Genomic DNA, 23,067 nt, shown 5'->3' on the forward strand with positions numbered 1-23,067 from the left:
TAACCTTTTCTGTGGCTCAATTTTCCTGTCTGTAAAATGAGAACAATAATAGAACCTACCCCAGTGGGTAGTAATGAGGATTGAAGTAGTGAATGTATGTAAAGCCTATAGAACAGCGCCTGTCATATAATAAACCATATATGCTAGTTCTGATTATTTGCTTGCACTTCTTATTTCCCCTACTAGGCTGTAAGTGCCTTAAGAGCACAAGTACAAGGTAATTGCTACAGAATATTGATTGAATATAATTATATTAAATTCATATTCCTGAGAACATTTCCTTAACCTCTTGTCCAGATGGAGTGAATAGAGCTTGGAACTAAATAGCAAGAAAGAACCTAAGACATCACCCAGATATTAGGCCATTGTTTCCGGCAAGGTTAGATAACTGTTCAAGGTCACAGTAAGGAGCAGAGTAAGTGCTGGATGAGCAGAGTAAGTGCTGGAAGCTAGGGGTCCTGACTTTCAGTATGCATTATCTACACTGTAGAGTGACTGTCTTTCAGGGGACCTCAAAATTCAGTTCAGTAGGGTTCAACCAATTCTAATTCCTCTCATTTAGAATTCCTGGGTGGCTGTTAATGACCTAAACCAGGTGTAAACTGGATTTAAATCCAGTTTACACCTGGACAGCTAAATAACCTTTTTAACTGTCTTCTATAATACTTCATTTCTAATATTTTAATTGAGGTCTACACACCAAATTGCAGTACCTTGGCTTTCAATTTTTAATGTCCATACTTGACAGTGTATTACCTATGAAAAAGTCATGCCACCTAGGAAAGCCCAATTTAAGAGATGAAACAGGAAAACTGAAAAATACTTTTAAATTGTTATTTAATTTAGAAAGAAGAGTTTTATTATCCAAAATCACACACTAACATACTGTTTTACAAGCTACTTACTCAGAGAATCTTGTATTCAGCTCCCCCACTGAATTGCAGTCAAACCATCCTATTTCCATTCTCATTATTCTCCTAAAGTAAAATTTTCTCATTTTCTGTGTCTGACGAGCTGCGGCAATGACCCAAAAGCATATCTGGAAATGGACAAAGGAAGGTTTAGCATTACAGTGTCTAAAATTTTGTTAATTTCTTCTTTTTTTCAGAAGAAAGTACTTTCAATACAACAGTTGAGAAAAGGGGGAAAATAATTCAGAAAATGCCTCTTCTTGGGAGCTAAGGTGTGAGCTCTGTCATCTGCCTGCTAAAAGTGGAGGTAAACAGAACTTTGGGCAGGGTAGCCTGAGATTTGGGTTTGAATCCAGCTCTGACCCTTAAGCAGGTCCGTGTCTTCTGGACTTTACCCTACAGAGCTTCACTTTCCTCATGTGTAAAAGAAGGCTCACAGAACCAAAAATAAGGCATTATTGTTCTTAAATAACTTTTTTTCCATGCTATTTCTGAGTGAATTTCCCTCCTGAAAGACCTGCCTGGAAGCATTCATGCATAGTTTTCAGGCAATAATTTTCAAGAAATGTAAGACAAAAATTATGACATCAGCATAAATCTAATCTGCTGATAGATTTTCCCAAACTATTTTTTTAAAAAGCCTGTTATTAAAATTCCCAATGCCTAAATGGGAAAAATTGATTCATTTCTCTTTACAAACACCACTGCCTGGAATTCTTGAATGAATGGGAAGGAATTCATTATTTTTCTACAAAAGAAAGCAAAAGATAAAATATTTTTCTTTCTTAACAAGGGTTAAGTACCTCCAAGCCCTTCCATCACTTAAATCTAAAATATGCTCTAGATTCAGCTTTTCAGAATTTGGGTTGGAATGCAGTTTGGTGAGACTTTAGCAATGCGAGAAAAAGAAAGTAAATTTTGTTTTCCTCTATCTCTCCCTCCCCTACTTTCTTCAAGCTACTCAACTGCCCCCTACAAACACACCTGCAAATGTCCATTTCTGGATATAGAAGAGAGGATGAAGTAGGGAAAGGCAGGGGACGACAGGACATTACAACTACGAGTCTATTATTCATCTCTCTGGACAACCACTTGCATCCTCCTAAGTTGTCCACCTGAGAGAAGAATCCCTACCCATTCTCTCATGTCCTCTGGAAACAGACTGTAGTTCTTAGGGCTTCTGATTAGCCTAAAGGGTGGCAACACGTTGCATCTCATTGTAATGTCTTTGAGGTCAGATATTGATCTATAAATTATATGGAGGAGATACTAACTTGAATATATCCTGTGATAAGTACTGCGACAGCAATTCCAGCATAGTAACTGGCAAATCTGATCATTTCGCTCTCAATGTTCAGCAACCTTCAAAAGAGGGAAAAGAATGTTCATACTGGCAAGTAGGATCAAGCTAAGAGAGATTACATTTGTGGATATAGAGGGATTTAAAAAAATATATATTTTTTAAAATATATATTATATACTTTAAATATATATTATATATAATATATAATAGATATACTGTATATAGTATATTTCTATTAAACATAATAAGACATTTTATCTATGCAAAATTATAATAAATCCAACCAAATTTCTAAATAGTACCAATCACAGAAAATATGCATATCCCCTTCATTTTTATAGGCAAAGATGCTGGGACCATGAAATAATTAATTAGCAGTGGTTGGAAGCCAGGATGCCCTAAATGGCAGCCCAGGGCTTGGTCCACTTTAGTCTCTTTCATGCATACTCATTATGCAGTGATACAGCAATCATAGGTAAGAAAGATTTTCAAAAGCCAGATAGGCTGTCTGAAAAGAAACTGATAGAATGATATGTGCTGTAAATCAGGAGGCTTACTATTACCTCTTCTAGGAATGCAAGCCAGCTTTTCAACTTCTCTATCTCAGAGTGACACTGAAAAATGTGCCTGTTATCTTCCCATGGGAGAGAAAAGTGTTTTATTAGCCCTGTCTTTTGCTGACTATAGCCTAATCTTCATTCACCAGGACAATTTCTAAGGTTGAAGCCAGACACTTGTGGGAAATAGCAAGAAGAAAAGTAGCAAAGAAAAATACTTCGGCATTTTTCCCAGCAGCACTACCATGTTGCTGCACAGGGCTTGGGATTGTCAGTGCCAGGGAGGGGAGGAAAAAATTCTGAAGTTGCTTTCAGGAATGAAGGCATTCCATAATTAGAAAATTAACATATTGGTTGATGACAGTTATGATCCTCAGGGACAAGTTACATGGTATAGAGTCTACTTTAGAAAATCAGAAAGCAGCCTGTTTAGCATGGGTTCTTCATCCCACATCCTTTTTGCTCTCTGTCAGGCCTTCATTTTGTAGCTTGAGCTTGAATTTTTTTCTCTCTCTATTGAACTCAGATCAAGCATTGCAATAGAATTCATTTAATACAGAATAAACTGCACTATTAGTCAATATCTTTATTGACTATATTTATATTGAGTACATTTATGCTTGTCTTGCTAATAGATTGCAAGCTACTCAAGGTCAAGGGCTGGGCTTATACTGCTTGTTCACTCTTCCTGAAATCAATAAATGTTTCTGGATTTTGTTTTGACTTTCAAAATATGAATTAGGAAGGGAAATAACTGTTGTGGTCAACCCTTCTGACAACCTCAAAAGCAGCTAAGGTCTCTTGTGCTCACCACATTCCCAGTCTTTCATGATGACTAAGAAGAATGCTGAGATGAACAAGAACTAGAAAATCATAAACTTATCTATGAGGATCTACAATCAGAGGCTCTTATAAAAGCTAAATATCTCTGAATAGAGAGTATACTATACTATTATAAGTAAAAGCTTTCTAATGTATACATGAGTCAATTCTCTTCATTTTCAGTTTGTTTTGGGGTGTCTAAAACCAGAAAACTATAAGTATTTGTCCAAACATTTTACTTAGAGAATAGTAGTTAACAGAGGCTGGGAAGAGCAGTGGAGGGGGACGGATGGGGAGAGGTTGGTCAACAGGTACAAAGTTACTGTTCAGGAATAAGTTCTGGTACTACATTGCATAGTAGGTGACTATAGTTAACAATAATACATTGACTATTTCAAGAGAGCTAGAAGAGAGGATTTTGAATGTTCCTACCACAATGGCATGATAAATGTCTTAGGTGATGGAAATGGTAATTATTTGATTTGATCATTACACATTGTATACATGCATCAAAACATCACATTGTATCCCATAAATATGTATAGTTGTGTGGCAATTAAAATTATAAATAATAAATAACTTTACTTAAATTTCCTGTGGTGTCTTTATTCTATAAGCACTTTAAGCAGAAGTGATGAAGTGACTGTCATTAAAAATGCCAGTTTACAAACATATGTGGATTAAGGGTGTTGGGCACTGGCCCAGCTCTGGGATTTTCTGGTACAAAATTCAGGAGAATTCTATCACTGCTGGATGGTGCAGATAAAGATATTGCAGTTTATCACGCTTTTCAGCCCTGTCACTGAAATGAGTGGTTAACTCATTTTTATTTTATTCTGGGAAGAAGAGGTGATTAAGGCATTAGAGAACTTGATAATATTTCTGGAACAACAGAACAAACCTATCGGAAAAACTGACAGGAAGGAAAAGAGCAGGCCTGGCTTTGCTCCCTTGACTACACACCAAGGTATTTATTGTCTGAATGGTGGGAACACTTGTCATCATAAAACCCCAGGAAGGATTCTATAAAGTATGCAGGTGATTTGGACCACAGAATGGCATTTTTTTTAACAGCAAAAACTGACATGAATCTAATTGAACGAATTAAGATTCCCCATTTGTTGAATAACAAAGACTCATTTGTTGAATAGCAAAGAAGGGAGAGAGATGACAATTAGAGGAAAGGATAAGAGATGTTTTACAAATTATTATGATATGAGGACTTATTTTGCTTTTTTTTTTTCTTTTTACCTTGTTTTGGAAACTTTTTATCTTTTCTTTTGTTTTACCTTGTTTTGTCATTCAATTTACACATCAAGCTTACAGATTAACTAAAGCCGTATCTTGCAAATACCTTGTAAAACTGTAGGACAATATCACACCCAAGATATTGACACTGATACAATCAAGATCAGGACGTTCTCATCATCTCAAGGCCCCCTCATATTGTCCTTTTACACCTCCACATGCTTCTCTCCAATCCCCACATCCTCCTTAGCCCCAGCTACAACCAATCTGTTCTCCTTTGCTGTAATTTTGTCATTTCAAGAATGTTATATAAATGGAATCATACAATGTAGAACCTTTTGGGGTTGGCTTTTTTCCACTCAGCATAATTCTTTCAAGTTTCATCATTAACAGCTCATTCCCATTTATTAAGGAGGATTCCATATAATATAGATGTCTCACAGTTTGTTTAACCACTCATCCTTTGGAGGATATCTGGGCTGTTTCCAATTTTTATCTATTAGAAATTAAGCAGCTATAAACATTTGTGTATAGGTTTTTATGTGAGCATAAGTTTTCATTTCTCTGGAATAAATCCCCAAGAGTAGAAATGCTGGGTCATATGGTAGTTGAGTGTTTAGATTTTTTTTTTAATTACCAAACTGTTTTCCAGGATAGCTATGACATGGTTTGAATGGCATGAGTGATTGTATGAGTGATCCAGTTCTTCCACATCCTCATCAACATTTAGGGTTATCACTATTTTTAATTTTAGCCATTCCGATAAATCTATGGTAATAGCTTATTTTGATTTAATTTGCATTTCTCTATTGATGCTGTTTAACAGATTTCATGTGCTCATTTGCTGTTTTATATCCTTACTCTTGGCTTTTTCCCATCTTTGAACTGAAATTTGCTATTATTTTAACACTGAGTTTTGAGAACTCTTTTTTTAAATTGTTTAATTCCTACAACTTTTATTTTTTCACAATTTGAAAAAGATTCACTTTTTCTTTCTATTTTATATGGCATGCATAAAACAATGAGTAATGTTCATATAATGCCTTAGAGCACCCTTCCCCACAGGTCCCAAGCCAACTAGGAAGGCCCAAAACAAATTCGTAAACTTTCTTTTTTTTTTTTAATTATACTTTAAGTTCTAGGGTACATGTGCACAATGTGCAGGTTTGTCACATATGTCTACATGTGCCATGTTGGTGTGCTGCACCCATTAACTCGTCATTTACATTAGGTATATCTCCTAATGCTATACTTCCCCTGTCCTCTCACTCCACAACAGGTCCCGGTGTGTGATGTTCCCCTTCCTGTGTCCAAGTGATCTCATTGTTCAGTTCCCACCTATGAGTGAGAACATGCAGTGTTTGGTTTTCTGTTCTTGTGATAGTTCCCTGAGAATGATGGTTTCCAGCTGCATCCATGTCCCTACAAAGGACACGAACTCATCCTTTTTTATGGCTGCATGGTATTCCATAGTGTATATGTGCCACATTTTCTTAATCCAGTCTGTCATTGATGGACATTTGGGTTGGTTCCGAGTCTTTGCTATTGTGAATAGTGCCGCAATAAACATACGTGTGCATGTGTCTTTGTAGCAGCATTTGTAATCCTTTGGGTATATACCCAGTAATGGGATGGCTAGGTCAAATGGTATTTCTAGTTCAAGATCCTTGAGGAATTGCCACACTGTCTTCCACAATGGTTGAACTAGTTTACAGTCCCACCAACAGTGTAAAAGTGTTCCTATTTCTCCACATCCTCTCTAGCACCTGTTGTTTCCTAACTGTTTAATGATTGCCATTCTAACTGGTGTGAGATAGTATCTCATTGTGGTTTTGATTTGCATTTCTTTGATGGCCAGTGATGATGAGCGTTTTTTCATATGCCTGCTGGTTGCATAAGAGAATTCTTTAAATATTCTGGATCCCAGTCCTTTTTTGGATACATAAGTTGCAAATATGTTCTCCCAGTCAGTAGCTTGTCTTTTCTTTCTCTTAACAGGATCTTTTACAAAGTTTTTTAATTTTTTTGAAGTCTAATTTATCACATTTTCCCTTTATGAATTGTGCTTTTGGTGTAATTTACATGCTCTGTCCAACCCTAGAACAAGAAAATGGTCTCTTCCATATTTTTCTAAAAGTTTAGTTTTATTTGTTACATATAAGCCCATGATTCATTTGAGCTAACTTTTGTGTAATTTCTTTTTTTTTTTTTTTTTTTTTTTTGCCTACGGATGTCCAATTGCTCCACAAACATTTGATTAAAAGCTTATCTTTCCCCCACTGAATTGTTTTTCCACTTTTGTCAAAAAATCAATTGGACATATTTGTGTGGGTCTGTTTCTGGGTTCTCCATTGTGTTCCATTGATCTATATATCTAACCTCTGTCAATGCCACACAGCCTTGACTGCATTAGCTATATAATATGTCTTGAAATTGGGTAGATTGATTCTTCTCACTTTATTATTCTTTTTCAAATTTGTTTTAGCTATTCCAGTTTTTTTTTACATTTTCATAAACATTTTAAGGTAATCTTTTCCATATCTACAAAAAAATCTTCCTTAGGTTTTGATATATTAGGGCTTAAATATGTCATTTTATTTCTTGTTTTCTATTTGTTCTCTCTGTTATTTCTGTGTTTGTTTTCTCTTACCTTCTGATGGGCTGCTTGAGCATTTTCTTAGAATTCAATTTTGATTTATCTATAGTGTTTTTAAGTGTCTCTCTTTGTAAAGCTTTTTTAGTGGTTGCTCTAGGAGATACATTATAGATACATCACTTTTCACCGTCTACTAATGTTGTCATTTTACCAATTCAAGTGAAATATATAAAGATTACCTCCCATTACATACCTCTACTCTCCTTTGTTAATAATATAAGTGTCTTAACTATTTCCAGATTAAACACACATCAGACAGTGTCATAATAGGATCATATCAGTGTTAGAGTTTCTACCATAAAACATAATTTAGAAAGCTCAAGAGAAGGAAGGTCTATTGCATGTATTCATAGTTTTGTTACTACGCACTTCCTTCCTGATGTCTAGGACTTCTTTTATTTTTTCCTTTCTACTTAAAGAACTTTTCTTAGCCATTTTTTTGGGGTAAGTCAGCTGGCAACAAATTCTCTTGATTTATGTCATCTGAAAATGTCTTGATTTCCCCTTCCATGAGGGTAGTGGTAATGTTTTGACTCTGTCACCCCAACCCCAGCAGGTAAGAGGAGAGGTGCCTTATTATAGTGGGGATGATTCAGGCCTCCCACATATTCTCTATGGACACTGTGGGGGTGGGTGAGGGGGTGGCACAAGAGGGGCTCATTACCACCTAGCAAGTGTGGAAAAGTCTATGCTCCCAACTCAACATTTGCTGGCATGGGTGAGAGTGAGGCCACCATTTTCTTCTGTGGTGTTTGTCTGGAGTAGAGCAATTATTGCTTAAAAGTTTTCTACTAGGCTTTCTCTTTCTGACCCACTATCTAGAAAAAGCAGGATTTTGTTGGGTCTTTTTGGTCTGCACTCATTGGGGTTTCCAGTTTGCCAGCTTTTCCAACACTCAATCTAGTACACATTAGGCATAAGATACCCAGGGAACTAATCAACATGTTATTACTTGGTTCCTGAAGCTCTAGCCAGTTGACCTTTTTTCCTCCACTTTTCAGAATGTTATGTTTGTTTTATATGTAATGGATTAAACAATACAATCAAAAGACAGAGATTGTCAGATTGCATAAAAAAACAAGATCCAACTATGTGCTGTCTACAGGAGACACACTTTAGATCCAAAGATACAAACAGGTTGAAACAAAAAGATAGAAAGAAAAATCATTTCAAAAAGTAACCATAAGAAACCAAGAGTGGCTATACTAATATCAGACAAAATAGACTTTAAAAACTTGTTACTAGAGATACAAATCATTTTATAAAGATAAAAGGGTCAATCCATCATGAAAGATAACATTTATGAAGATATATGTACCAGAAAAAGAGCCCCCAAAACACATGAAGCAAAGTCTGACATTTGAAGGAAGATACAGATATTTCAGCAATAATAGTCAGAAATTTCAATTACACACTTTAAATATTGGAGAGAACAAATAGGCAGAATATCAAGAGGAAGAGAAGACTTGAAATCAGTATAAACCAACTAGACCCAACAGAGATCTTTGGAATACTCCATCCAGTAGCAGCAGAATACACATTCCTCTCAAGTGCATATGAAACATTTTCCAAGGCAGACACATGCTAGGTCATAAAATAAACTTCAATAAGTTTAAAAGAATTAAAATCATATAAAATATATTCTCTGGCTATGATGGAGTGAAACTTGAAATTAATAATGAAAATACTTGGGAATTTCACAAACATATGGAATCAAAATAATACACTCAGAAATAACCAATGGGTCAAAAAAATCACAAGAGAAACTACAAAATACTTTGAGATAAATGAAAATGAAAACGCAACATTAAAATACTTACAGGATGCAGCTAAAGCAATTCTTAGAAGGAAATTTGTAGTTTTAATGGTCTGTGTTAAACAAAATCTTAAATCAATAACTCAATATCTCACTTTAAGACACTGGAGATAAAAGGACAAACTAAGACTAAAATAAGCAGAAGGAAAGAAATAGTAAAGATTAGAGTGGAAATAAATGAAGTAGAGATTAGAAAAACAATAGAGAAAATACAGAACAATAGAAAAACAATAGAGAAAATAAAAAGGACCAAATCTGGTTCTTCAAAAAGATAAACAAAAACAACAAATCTTTAGCTAGACTGACCAAAAAGAGAGTAGACTCAAATAACTAAAATCAGAAATGAAAAGAAACATTGCTATTGACCTTACAGTAATAAAAAAATAAACAAATACTTTGGACATTTATATGCCCATCTATTAGATAACTGAGACGAAATGGACAAATTTCTAAAAAGTACAAACTACTGAAACCAACTAAAAAAAAGAAATAGGAAAAAAATGGGCAAAAGACCTAAATAGAAATTTCTCAAAAGAAGACATACAAATGGCCAACAGGTATTTTAAAAGATGCTAAACACCACTGATTATCAGGGAAATGCAAATCAAAACCATGAGATATCTCCTCACACCTATTAGAATGGCTATTATGAAAAAAGAAGGACAATATCAAGTGCTGGCAAGAATGTGGGAAAAAGGGAACCCTTGTACACTGTTGGTGGGAATGTAAATTAGTACAGCCATTATGCAAAAATGTATGTAGCTTCCTCAAAAAGTTAGAAATAGAACTGCTATATAACCTAGCAATCCTATACTGGGTATATATCCAAGGAAAATGAAACCAATATATCAAAAAGATATCTACACTCCCATGCACACTGCAGCATTATTCACAATAGCCACCTATGGGTCCATCAACAAATGAATTAAGAAAATGTGGTACATATAGACAATGGAATATTATTCAGCCTTTTAAAAAAATCCTGTCTTTTGCAACAGCACAGATGCACCTCGAGTATATCATGTTAACTGAAGTAAGCCAGGCACAGAAAGACAAATACAATGTAATCTCACTTAAATGTGACATCTGAAAAATTTGAATTCATAGAAGTAGAGAGTAATATGGTAGTTACCAAGGGCTAAAGGTGGGGAGATTGGGGAGATGGTTAAAAAATACAAAATTTCAATTAGGAGGAATAAGTTCAAGAAATCTACTGGGCTGACTATAGTTAGTAACAACGTTTTGTATGCTTGAAAATTACTGAAAGAGTAGATTTTTATTATTTTTTTGTTTTATAATGTATTTTTTATTATTTTTAAAAATTTTTAATTTTTATTTCAGTAGGTTTTTTAGGAACAGGTGGTGTTGGGTTACATGAATAAGTTCTTTGGTGATGATTTCTGAGATTTTAGAATGATGCACCCATCATCCAAGCAGTGTACACTGCACCCAATGTGTAGTCTTTTATTCCTGTCCACCCACCCTTTCCTCCAAGTCCCCAAAGTCCAGTGTAACATTCTCATGCCTTTGTGTCCTCACAGCTTAGCTCCTGCATATGAGTGAGAACATACATCGTTTAGTTTTCCATTTCTGAGTTACTTCACTTAGAATAATACTCTCGGCCAGGCACGGTGGCTCACACCGGTAATCCCAACACTTTGGGAGGCCGAGGCGGGTGGATCACAAGGTCAGGAGATCGAGACCATCCTGGCTAACATGGTGAAACCCTGTCTCTACTAAAAATACAAAAAATTAGCTGAGTGTGGTGGCATGTGCCTGTAGTCCCAGCTACTTGGGAGGCTGAGGCAGGAGGATGGCATGAATCTGGGAGGCAGAGCTTGCAGTGAGCCGAAATCGTGCCACTGAGTTCCAGCCTGGGCAACAGAGCAAGACTCTATCTCAAAAAAAAAAAAAAAAGAATAATAGTTTCCGATTCCATCCAGGCTGCTGTGAATGCCATTATTGCATTCCTTTTTATGGCTGAGTAGTATTCCATGGTGTGTGTATATAAATATATACGCATATATATGTGTGTGTGTATATGTGTGTGTGTGTGTATATATATGTGTGTATATGTGTGTGTGTGTGTGTATATATATATAAAACATTTTCCTTATCCATTCGTTGATTGATGGGCATTTGGTTGTACTACTTTACATTCCCACCGATGGTGTAAAAGTGTTCCTTTTTCACCACATCCATGCCAACATCTATTCTTTTTTGATTTTTTGATTGTAGCCATTGTTACAGGAGTGAGATGATAACACATTGTGGTTTTGATTTGCATTTCCCTGATTTGCTTGGTAGTGGCAAATTCCCTCAGCATTTGTTTGTCTGGAAAAGACTATATCTTTCCTTCATTTATGAAGTTAAGTTTCACTGGATACAAAATTCTTGGCTGATAACTATTTTGTTTAATGAGGCTAAAAATAGCACCCCAATCCCTTCTAGCTTGTAGGGTTTCTGCAGAGAAATCTGTCGTTATTCTGATAGGTTTTCCTTTATAGGTTACCTGGTGCTTTTGCCTCACAGCTCTTAAGATTCTTTCCTTCATCTTGACTTTAGATACTCTGATGACTACATGCCTAGGCAACGATCTTTTTGCAGTGAATTTCCCAGGTGTTCTTTGAGCTTCTTATATTTGGATGTCTACATCTCTAGACAAGAGATCTTCCTCCAGCAAGGCCAGGGAAGTTTTCCTTGATTATTCCTTCAGACATATTTTCCAAACTTTTAGATTTCTCTTCTTCCTCGACAACACCAATTATTCTTAGGTTTGGTCATTTAACACAGTCCCAAACTTCTTGGAAGCTTTGTTCATTGTTTAAATTCTTTTTTCTTTGTCTTTGATGGATTGAGATAATTTGAAACCTGTGTCTTCAAACTCTGAAGTTCTTTCTTCTGTTTATTCGATTCTATTGCTGAGACCTTCCAGTACATTTTGCATTTCTCTAAGTGTGTCCTTGACTTCCAGAAGTTGTGGTTGTTTTTTATTTATGCTATCTATTTAACTGAAGAATTTTCCTTTCATATCCTGTATCATGTTTTTTATTTCCTTCAGTTGGACTTAACTTTTCTCTGGTGCCTCCTTGATTAGCTTAATAATCAACCTTCTAAATTCTTTTTCTGGCAATTCAGAGATTTCATCTTGGTTTAGATCCATTGCTGGTAAGCTGGTATGATCTTTCGGGGGTGTTACAGAACCTTGTTTTGTCATATTACCAAAATTGCTTTTCTGGTTCTTTCTCATTTGGTTAGACTATGTCAGAGGGAAGATCTGGGATTCATAGGCTCTGTTCAGATTCCTTCATCTCATGGCGTGCTCCCTTGATGTGGTGTTCTCTCTCTTCCCCTATGAATGGGGCTTCCAGTGAGCCAAACTGTAGCGATTGTTTCTGCTCTTCTGGGTCTAGTCACCTAGCAGAGTTACCAGGCTCTGGGCTGGTACTGGCGAGTATCTGCAAAGAGTCCTGTGATGTGATCTGTCTTCAGTTCTTGGAGCTGTGGATACCAGCACCTGCTCCTGGTGGAGGCAGCAGGGGAGTGAAGTGGGCTCCGTGAGGGTCCTCTGTTGTGTTTTTGTTTAGTGCGTTGGTTTTGTGTTGGTTGGCCTCTAGCTAGGAGGTGGCACTTTCAAGAGTGCATCAGCTATAGTCCTATAGGGAGAATGCAAACTTGCCCTCAGGACACCTGGTTAAGTATTCAGGTTTCCCAAGCAGTGGGCAGGGCCACAGAGTTCCCAAGAGAATTGGGCCTTTGTCTTTGGCTACCAGGGCAGGTAGAGAAAGACCACTAGGTAGGGGCAGGGATAGGCGCGTCTGAGCTCAGCCCCTCCTTGGGCGGGGCTTGCTGCAGCTGCTGTGGGGAATGGGGGTGTGGTTCCCAGTTCAATGGAGTTATGTTCCCAGGAGGATTATGGCTGCCTCTGCTAAGTCATAGAGGTCACCAGGGAAGTGGGGGAAAGCTGGCAGTCACAGGCCTTACCCTGCTCCCACTCAGCCCACAGTACTAGAGGCTAGTCTCACACCCACCGTGCCCCCAACAACAGCACTGAATCTATTTCCAGGCAACCGGTGACCAGGGCTGAAAATTTGCCCCAGACCACAAGCCTTCCCATTGAGAAAGCAAGCAGACTCACAGTTTTTTTTGGCATCCCAGGAAGCCTAAAGCCAAGAGTAGATTTTTAGCATCCTTGCAACAAAAAAAGATAAGTGTGTGAGGTAGTGAATATGTTAAATAGCTCAATTTAGCCACTCCACAATGTATACATATTTCAAAACATCATGCGGCACACCATAAATATATATAATTTTTATTTGCCAAATTAAAAAAAATTTAAAGAAATAGAAAATCTGAGTGGACCTATAACAACTAAAGAGATTGAATCAGCAATCAAAAACTTTCAACAACAAAAAGTCTAAGATGAGATGACTTCACTGAAGAATTCTACAAAACATTTAGAGAACTAATACCAATTCTTCACAAACTCTTCAAAAAATAGAATGGAAGGGAATACTGCCAAACTATCAGGTCAGAATTATCTGATACCAAAAGTAGACAAAGACATTATAAGAAAAGAAAACTGTTATATATTATATCTTTTATTAATATAGACACAAAAATCTTCACTAAATACAAACAAGTTGAATCCTGCAGCACAGTAAAATGATTACTCATTATTACCCGGTGGGATTTATTCAAGGAGTGCAAAGGTAATTCAACATATGAAAATACATTGATGTAACATACCATATCAGTATTATAATGGGCAAAACTGCATGATCATCTTAATAGATGTAGATGAAGCACATGACTAAATTCATGACTTAATGGTTAGAACGTTCTACTAACTAGGATTAGAAGGGAACTTCCTCAACATAATAAAGGACGCTTACGAAAAAGTCATAGCTAATGTCATACTTAATGGTGAAAGACTAAACGCTTACCCCCTAAGATAGGAATAAGACAGGCATGTGTTCTCTCACCACTTCTACTCAACATTGTACTGGAGGTTTGGGCCAAAACAATTAGGCAATAAAATAAAATAAAAAAGGCAGCTAGATTGGAAAGGAAAATGTATAGTTATTTTTATTTGCAGATGATACGGTCTTGTATAAAAAATCCTAAAGAACCCACTAAAACCTATTGAACTCATAAGTAGTTCAGCTAGGTTTAGGATAAAAGATCAATATACAAAAAAAAAAAAAATTGTATTTTGCTATAGTAGCAATGGGCAAACTGAAAAGAAAATTAAGAAAAAAATTCCATTAATGATAACATCAAAAATAATAAAATACCTAGCAATCAGTTTAACAGAAAATTGCAAAATATTCTGAAAACTATAAAACCTTGCTGAAATAAATTAAAACAGACTCAAATAAGTGGATCATGAATCAGAAGACTTAATATTGTTAAGACGGAAATATTCCTTAAATTGATCTACAGATTCAATGTAATTCCTAGCATTCTAGCTGACTTCTTTGCAGAAGTTAAACAATTTATATGAAAATCCAAGAGACCCAGAATAGAGAATCCCTAGTAGCAGACTTACACTTCTTGATTTCAAAACTTACTATAAAGCTACAGTAATCAAAACAGTGTGTTACTGGCATGTGGATGTGTAGGTCAATGGAATAGCATTAAGAGTTCACAAATAAACCCTCTTAATTACAGTAAATTGATTTTGATAAGGATTCTGAGATTATTCAATAGGGAAAAAATAGTTTTTCCAACAAATGGTGCTGGAACAACTGGCTATTCATGCAGATAGGAATCAATTTGGACCCCTAATTCACCCTAATTTACTCAAAGTAGATCATAGACTAACCATAAGAGTGTATGAGTTTACTCTCACGCTGCTATAAAGAAATACTTCTGACTGGGTAACTTATAAAGAAAAGAGGTTTAATTGGGTCATAATTCTGCAGGCTGTACAGGAAGCATTAGAGCATCTGCTCAGTTTCTGGGAAGGCCTTAGGAATCTCACACTTATGGTGGAAGATGAAGGGGAAACTGGCACTTCGCATGGTCAGAGCCATTAAAAGAAAACAAGTGTAATGTTCATGACCTTGGCTTTGGCAATGGTTTCTTAGATATGACATCAATTCAGAAGCAACAAAAGAATAAACTAGACATCACCATAATTAAACACTTTAGTGGTTCAAAGATAATTATCAAGACTTTGGATTTGGCAATGGTTTCTTAGATATGACACCAATTCAGAAGCAACAAAAGAACAAACTAGACATCACCAAAATTAAACACCTTAGTGTTTCAAAGATAATTATCAAGAAGTTAGAAAGACACCCAAAGAATGAGAAAAATTGTTTGCAAATTGTATCTCTGATAAGGAACTTACATCTATAATATATAAAGAATTCCTACAACTCAATAATCAATAGACATATATCCCAGTTTTAAAAGGGGCTGAATACATATTTTGTTATATTATTTATTTCCAAATAAAAGATCTGAATAGATATTTTTCTGAAGAAGATGTGCAAATGGCCAAAAAGCACCTAAAAAGAAGCCAACATCACTAGTCCTCAGAGAAATGCAAATCAAAACCACAAAGAGATTCCACTTTGTGTTCCCTAGGATGGCTATTGTATTGGTTTCCTATGACTGCTGTAACAATTATCACAATTAAAACAAGAGAAATGGATCCCCTCACATGCCCAAAATCAGCTTCGCTGGGTGGAAATCAAGGTGCTGACTAGGCTGTGTTCCCTCCTAAGGCTCTAAGGGAGAAATTTCTCCTTGCTTCTTCCAGCTCTTGACAGCTGCTGGCACTCATCGGCTGTGGCAATGTCATTTCATTCTTTTTTTCTGTAGTCACCTTGCCTCTACTCTTCTCTCTACAGGCAAATCCCCCTCTGCCTTCTTCTTAGCAACTGTCCCTTTTAAGAACACACATGACTGCATTTAGGGCCCACCTGGATAATCCAGGATAGTCTCCCCCATCTCGATATCCTTTACTGAATCACATCTGCATAGACCCTTTTCCCATACAAGGTAACATTCACAGATTCTAGGGATAAGGACCGGGATATCTTTGGGGGTCATTATTCTGTCTAGGAGTGATATCATGGATACTAAATAACAAGTGCTGTTGAGGATGTGGAGAAATTAGAACCCTCATACACTGTTAGCAGAAATGTAAATGGTGCAGTCACTGTGGAAAATAGTCTGGTAGTTCCTAGAATAGTTAAACATAGAGTTACCATGTGATACAACAATTCCACTCTTAGGCACGTACCCAAGAGAAATGGAAACATGTTCACACAAAAATCTGTATACAAATGTTCACAGCAGAATTATTTGTAATAGCTCAAAAGTGGGAACAATCCAAATGTCCATCAACTGATGAACAGATACATAACATGGATTATAGCCATGTAATTAAATATTATTTAGCAATAAAAAGAAAATATTGATTCATGCTACAAGTGGATGAACTGCAAAAAACATATGCTTAAGTTAAAGAAGCCAATCTCAAAGGATCACATATTATATGATATTATTAATATACATGTCCAGAATAGGCAAATCTACAGTCAGAAAGCAGATTAGTGGTTGCCTAGGGATAGGGAGGAGGATGAGGTACTAGAAAGTGATGGCCGAGGGGCAAGGGGTTTCTTTTTTTAGTAATGAAAATGTTCTGAAATTGACTGTGGCAGTGAATGCACAACTCTGTAAATATAAATATACTAAAAAACATCTAATTGTACACTTCAAGTGGGTGAATTTTATGGTATGTGAATTGTATCTCAATAAAGCTGTTATAAAATTATATAGCCTAAACTGTCTAGCTTGAAAATAGTGCTTGCTTATACAAACTGAATATACATTTCAGTCTATATTCTTAGACTGAAATCCAAGTGAAAGGACAGGCCTAGATTTCTGCATTGATTTATCTGTATGAAAGGAAGCGAAAACTTGAGCTCCCCAATGCCCACAGTAGTAATCAGCCTCCAAAGGGCCCCTAAAATTCTCATCTCTCAGCATTCACACTTGTTTAGACTCCTCCCAAACTATACCAGGGTTGGTTTCTGTGACTCATAGAATATGGCAGAAATTATGGTATGTCTCTTTCATAATTAAGTTACATGAGACTTTGTGGCTTCCATTTGAGTGTTTAAACTTTAATTGGATAAACGAAAATAAAACGAAATTGCAATTGTGGTATTTTAACTTCCTATTCCTTCATCTGCTTTCATTTTTTTTATCTTATTATTTAACTGTTCTGACCAGAAATTCTGATAAGTTAATCAAGAGACCTGACGCTCTGTAATCCTTATCAGTGTAATTCACTGACAACCATCTGGAAGGCTTTAACTTAAAAATTCCATCCAATAGATTACAATTGACACGTGGAAACCAATATAATAAAAGAGTAAAACCAGCTCCTGTCACTACACATACATGCTTTTGTTGCTAAAATTATTGGGTTGTCTTGTATATTCTAAGACTAATATATCTATTATAATAAAAGGAGAAACTGTACCTTTAATGATACACTTTTTCCATGAAAAAAACTTGCAAATAGTTTGGGTGACTTTGGAGGTATATAAACTACTTACAAGTAGGAAAATGTCCTCTCTCTTCTCCTCTGCCCCACCCAAGTCCATATTCACAGTGATCTTACCACATAACAGCTAAACAAACATGTTATTCAGAAGACAAATAGTATTCATGTCAATGATCATAATAACTCACAATGAAAGTATTTAACTCATCAAGGAGTTCCTAGTAAAGACATGCCTAGAAAGGTATAGTCCATACAATTTCAGCTATCTGTATGAATTTTTTTTAAAAAAGAAAAGGACAAATGTCCATTCACATTTGGTATCATGTGAATTCAGCCAAAGCCAATGGACTTCGGAAAGCTTCAGTTCATATTCTTTGCTGGCCTTCGGGTATGTGATCCAGTAACAATGAAGACAGTGAGTAATGAGTGGCCACTAGAGAATTCCTTTTTAATAGATGGCCAGGATGCAAATGTTGAAAGTAGATTCATTCTTTAATTCATTAGACAAATATTCATAAGCACCTAGTATCATGTATATGCCTCAAATTTTGACCCCTCCAACATTTATTTCCAAATTTTAAGGCATAATAAGATATACTTGAGGACTTTTTCCTCAAAACTTATCTTCATAAGTTTGGGTCAATTTACATCACACATAGGTCTGAATGCAGTTTTTTTCTCAAAGGGGAGAATGATTAATTTTATGTTTTGCGGTCAAACCCCTCTGTAAAAAGCAGTTCACTTCTGTCCTCCAACATAAATGAAGGATTTCAAAGACTTTCGTTGAACTCAGTCTCTCTTTTATACAAATTGCTCTGAGTTTTTCAAATGAAAAGAAACTTCCAATTTTAGAAAAGAAACGTACATATTTAGACATTAGGGAACTTATATAGAATGAGTAGACTTGTTGTTTATAAAGAATAATTCACATTGTATATTATCCTGTGTTTTCTATCAGGTACCTCCAAGTCTGTCACTACATATTTTTTAAATGATCATTAACTGAATGATGGCTTACTAGGCTTAAGCTTCACAAAGATAGGGATCATGACTCCTGGTTTTTCTGAGATGGGATCTCATTCTGTCACCCACACGATCACAGGCAACTGCAGCCACAAACACCCAGGCCCAAATGATCTTCCCATCTCAGCCTCTCAAGTAGCTGGGATGACAGGTGCATACCACAAAGCCAAGCTATTTTTAAAAACTTTTTTTGTAGAGACAGGGTCTCACTATGTTGCCCAGGCTTGTCTCGAACTTCTGGGCTCAAACGATCCTCCTGTCTCACCCTCCCAAAGTGTCACAATTATAGGCATGAGCCACCATGCCTGGCTGGGACCATACTCTTAAGACAACTGTGTCCTTGATGCTTTCATGAGTTCCTGGTATGCAGTTGATGTTTAAAAAAATTTTGGTTGAATGAGTAAATGAATGAAAGACTCTAAGAGAGATAATATTATGGAAGAGTGTCAATGATTTTGAAGGACTCATTCATAGTCTGGAATCAAACCTATAGAAAATTTCAAAAATGAAGGTGAAAACTATAAATTCCTTTGAGGGAGCCATTCCTAGTGTCTTTCTAGCCAAGATGTGCCCCACCCTTCATTCTTGAACCTGAATATGTGGGTTCGTACGTGCAAATAAGCTTGTTCTGAACTTGAGGCAGCATGAGGCACATTGCAAAGTCCATGCTATGACAATGAGTCAGTCCTGAGTACATGATGGATTCACTGATTACAAGGTGGCCTGTCAGGCTTATCACAAAGAGAACAGTAGCATAGTGACTGTGTCTGTGTGAGTTCTGGCTACTTCTGCATGGTTGCCTCTGATCACAGCACTGCACCAGTTTTCTCACGCCTGTAATCTCAGCACTTTGGGAAGCCGAGGCAGGCAGATCACCTGAAGAGACTGAGACCAGCCTGGCCAAAATGGTGAAACCCCGTCTCTACTAAAAATACAAAACTTAGCTGGGCGTAGTGGCAAATGCCTGTAATACCAGCTACTCAGGAGGCTGAGTCATGAGAATCGCTTGAACCCAGGAGGCGGAGGCTGCAGTGAGCCAAGATCACACTACTGTACTCCAGCCTGGGTGAAAGAGGAGACTCCATCAAAAAAAAAAAAAAAAGAAGAAGAAGAAGAAGAAAACACACTCAACTATTGGTTGAGACTAGTATCCCCTACTCCAAGTAATGCAGTATGTTCATGAAATTCCCATTACAAATGGAAGGGTTAGGATCAAGTGGATCACCAGCCACAGCCACAGCCACAAAGCTAAGGGGCAGAGGGGAGTTAGTGGGGCAGTAAAAAAAGAACTCTTAGAGATGATACTCAAGTAAAATTCATGGGTCACCTCCCTAGTGGCGTTAAGTATTGGTGTTATCAAGCTCAAGCCTATACTCAATGAAGTGGTTACAATTTACCGATGTATTTGATGAGTGACTTTCAATCCTGTTTCTGTTAAGATTTTAAAACATAGTAAGATAGAAGGAAACTTGAGGCAGTGTAATTTCTGGAAATATGGGTAAACTCATGTTTCTATTCTCTTTGTGTTAGATACCACTCCAGTTCAGTCAGTAAAATCCCCTCTATATATCTTGAATTACAATTTAAGATATGAGCAAAAAAAAGTAAAAAATAAAGAAAAAACAACCTACCCACAATGTGTTCCATTTGTCATGGTCTGGTTGAGGGAGCTGTTAGTCCATACGATGGTGTTATTCACACATGCTTTTCCTGGAATCTGGAGTTCTTGTAATTCAATGTCATAGTCAATAAAAACATCTGTCATTGTGCCAAAAATGAGCAGCACGCCTGGCTGGGCTATTCCATGGAGAAACGCACACAAACTTCCCACAAACATCAGCCAAATGTCAGTTGATGAAGAAAACCGAAACTTGAAAAACAAAGGGTTCAGAGATCATCTATGGGTGAAAAGCGGGAGAGGTAGGAGGACTATTTAATTTTAGTTACTAGATTCCGATGAATAGTACTCAACACCAAATTTCATGGGAATCATCTTAATTGAGCAGCAGGTTCGTACTAATTATATTGAAATAAATGGCATGGTACATCAATTATCTAAAACATTAGACTCTTAATTGTTAGATCATGTTATAAATTTCCTGGTCTCTGAATTCATTCTGTTTATTTCAGGAGCTGACTTTAGTTTTTAGCTACTCATCTACAACTCAAGGGGAAAATAATCACTATCAGTGATGCCACTGACAAGTAGATAAACTGTGTGGGGCATTCAGCAACAGTATAAATTGTTTTGTACAACTGATAGTGACAATGAAGAGTGCCGGTTTAAGCCTAGAAATGCCTCCATCCTGAGCAAATTTGGGGTAAATACCTATACTATGAAATTTCTAAAGATTTGTCATAAGAATAAATATATATAATGTGATTGTTGTGATGACTTTCCTTACAAATATGATAACCATGGGCTGAGTGATAATTTTCCAAGACATTTTTCTGATCTATTGGACAGGATTTGTATGTTTTATGAGCAACATATTTCTAATAGTTATTCAGCATGTTATCACATCGGCAAAGCCTATGACTGAAAAAGTGATCACTGAAGTTAAAAACCTACCAATATGACTAAAGATTTAACACTCCTTTCATGATCTAAACAATTTATAGTTGCACAGTCACTGCCATAAATCAACACAGTTTTATTACCAATTGAAAGAAGCCAACTCGAATGCCATCACCTTTCTTCTCATCTTGTAACCTGAGGAGAAAAACATAGGGATTTAAAGACCATCCTTTCCAACACAATGGGAAATTATCCCTAGGTGGTGATTTTATGAGTTATTCTTTAGTAAGAAAGAAAATCCTCACTGGCTGGGAAATTCTGGCCAAGCCTGATATCTTAAACACAAGCTTTATTCTTCTAGATTTACCTCTTCTAGAGATTTCAGTATAGCTCAATCTCAGGTTCACTAGCGATTCACAGAGAGGAACACCTGAGAGGTATGGAGAGAAAGTAAAAAGTCCTCTATACTCCCAGTTATACCAACAAATAACTTTTTGCCCTCAGTCATGACCCTCAATCTATTTGTGACTGCATTTCCTCATGGGGAAGCTGAAGTCGTTGGATTAGCTAATTTTAAAGTTTCCTCACACTCAAAAAGTTTACAACTACCTTAAATAATGTTGATATGATGAAAAATTCAAGAACATGCCCATACTTTTCATAGAATCATATTTCCTTAATATTTCTCATTCATTTCATTTCCCATAAGGCCATGTTTAACCTGTATTTGACCTCTTCAACTTCGGGGATCTTGACTTAACCTGAGTCACCCAGTCCATGAATACACCCTGGACCTTGCTGTCACCAGGAACTACTGTCTGACATGTGTAACTCCTTGGCACTCTGTGACTGCCCATGTATTTCATTTTCTCACTTCTTTCCTCCTTCCACACCTATTCATCAGCCTCACTTGAGCCGTGCAGTCCCTTAAATCCTTCATTTCCTTCCATTGCTAAACCCCATTAAGATTTTTCTTCCTTCCCCATGCAGCCAAGGTCCCTCTGCCAGGCATTTGAACCACACTCTCACCATCATCGTCAATTATTATCTCTACATCATCCTTGTAAACTTCATCCTGCATCCATCCAGCTGTTTGCCCTCTTCTCCTTAAGCCAGGCTGCTGGGCCTGCTGAACACAACCTTACCACCTTGTGAATGGATACCAAGACAGGCAGAGTCTAGTACTCAGCTGCCCTAAGCTTCCCTTCTGGCCCAGAAAAGAATCCCAATTTTTTTCTGAGACTCCCCACGGTCTGGCCCTTAGCTCTCTGACCTCATCTCCTCCAACTATATTCTAGTTCTCAACACCCCACTCTCCTGGCCTCTTGCTGACCTTTGTCCATGCCCAGCTGTTCCCACCTCTGGGTGCGGGCACCTGCTAGTCCCTCTCCCCAGATGCATTTTCTTTAGGTAACCATAGGGACAGCTCCACTACCCCCGCTAGACCTTCCTTCAAAAGTCACCTACTCAACAGAGTCTTCCCTGGCCAAAGTCTTTAAAATTTCAACCCCACGCCCCACATACCATTTCATAGCTCCATTTCCATGTTTATTTTTCCTTCTCAGAAAGAAAGTGATAGATTATCACTAGCTACCATGCTATACATTTGATTTATTTACAGTGTTTATTATATCTCCCTCACTAAAATGTAAACTCCTCAAGGGCAGACACTTTTGCCTATTT

General features: G+C 36.8%; 1 protein-coding gene across 2 annotated transcripts in view; it reads right to left on the minus strand.

Moving 5' to 3' along the window:
* ABCB11 (ATP binding cassette subfamily B member 11) overlaps positions 1-23,067 on the minus strand; it is a 111,390-nt gene that overhangs the window by 71,790 nt on the left and 16,533 nt on the right. The window contains exons 4-7 of one of the 2 annotated variants that reach the window (XM_015110292.3): positions 21,528-21,579; positions 20,498-20,736; positions 2,186-2,273; positions 906-1,039 (exon numbers count right to left, since the gene is read on the minus strand). In XM_015110292.3, coding sequence (XP_014965778.2) covers positions 906-1,039; positions 2,186-2,273; positions 20,498-20,736; positions 21,528-21,579 — 513 coding nt within the window. Of the gene's footprint in view, positions 1-905; positions 1,040-2,185; positions 2,274-20,497; positions 20,765-21,527; positions 21,580-23,067 lie in introns of both variants that reach the window. The other variant, XM_015110293.3, reaches the window with a different exon arrangement.

This window comes from Macaca mulatta, chromosome 12, assembly GCF_049350105.2.
Source record: "Macaca mulatta isolate MMU2019108-1 chromosome 12, T2T-MMU8v2.0, whole genome shotgun sequence".
NCBI classification, from domain to species: domain Eukaryota; kingdom Metazoa; phylum Chordata; class Mammalia; order Primates; family Cercopithecidae; genus Macaca; species Macaca mulatta.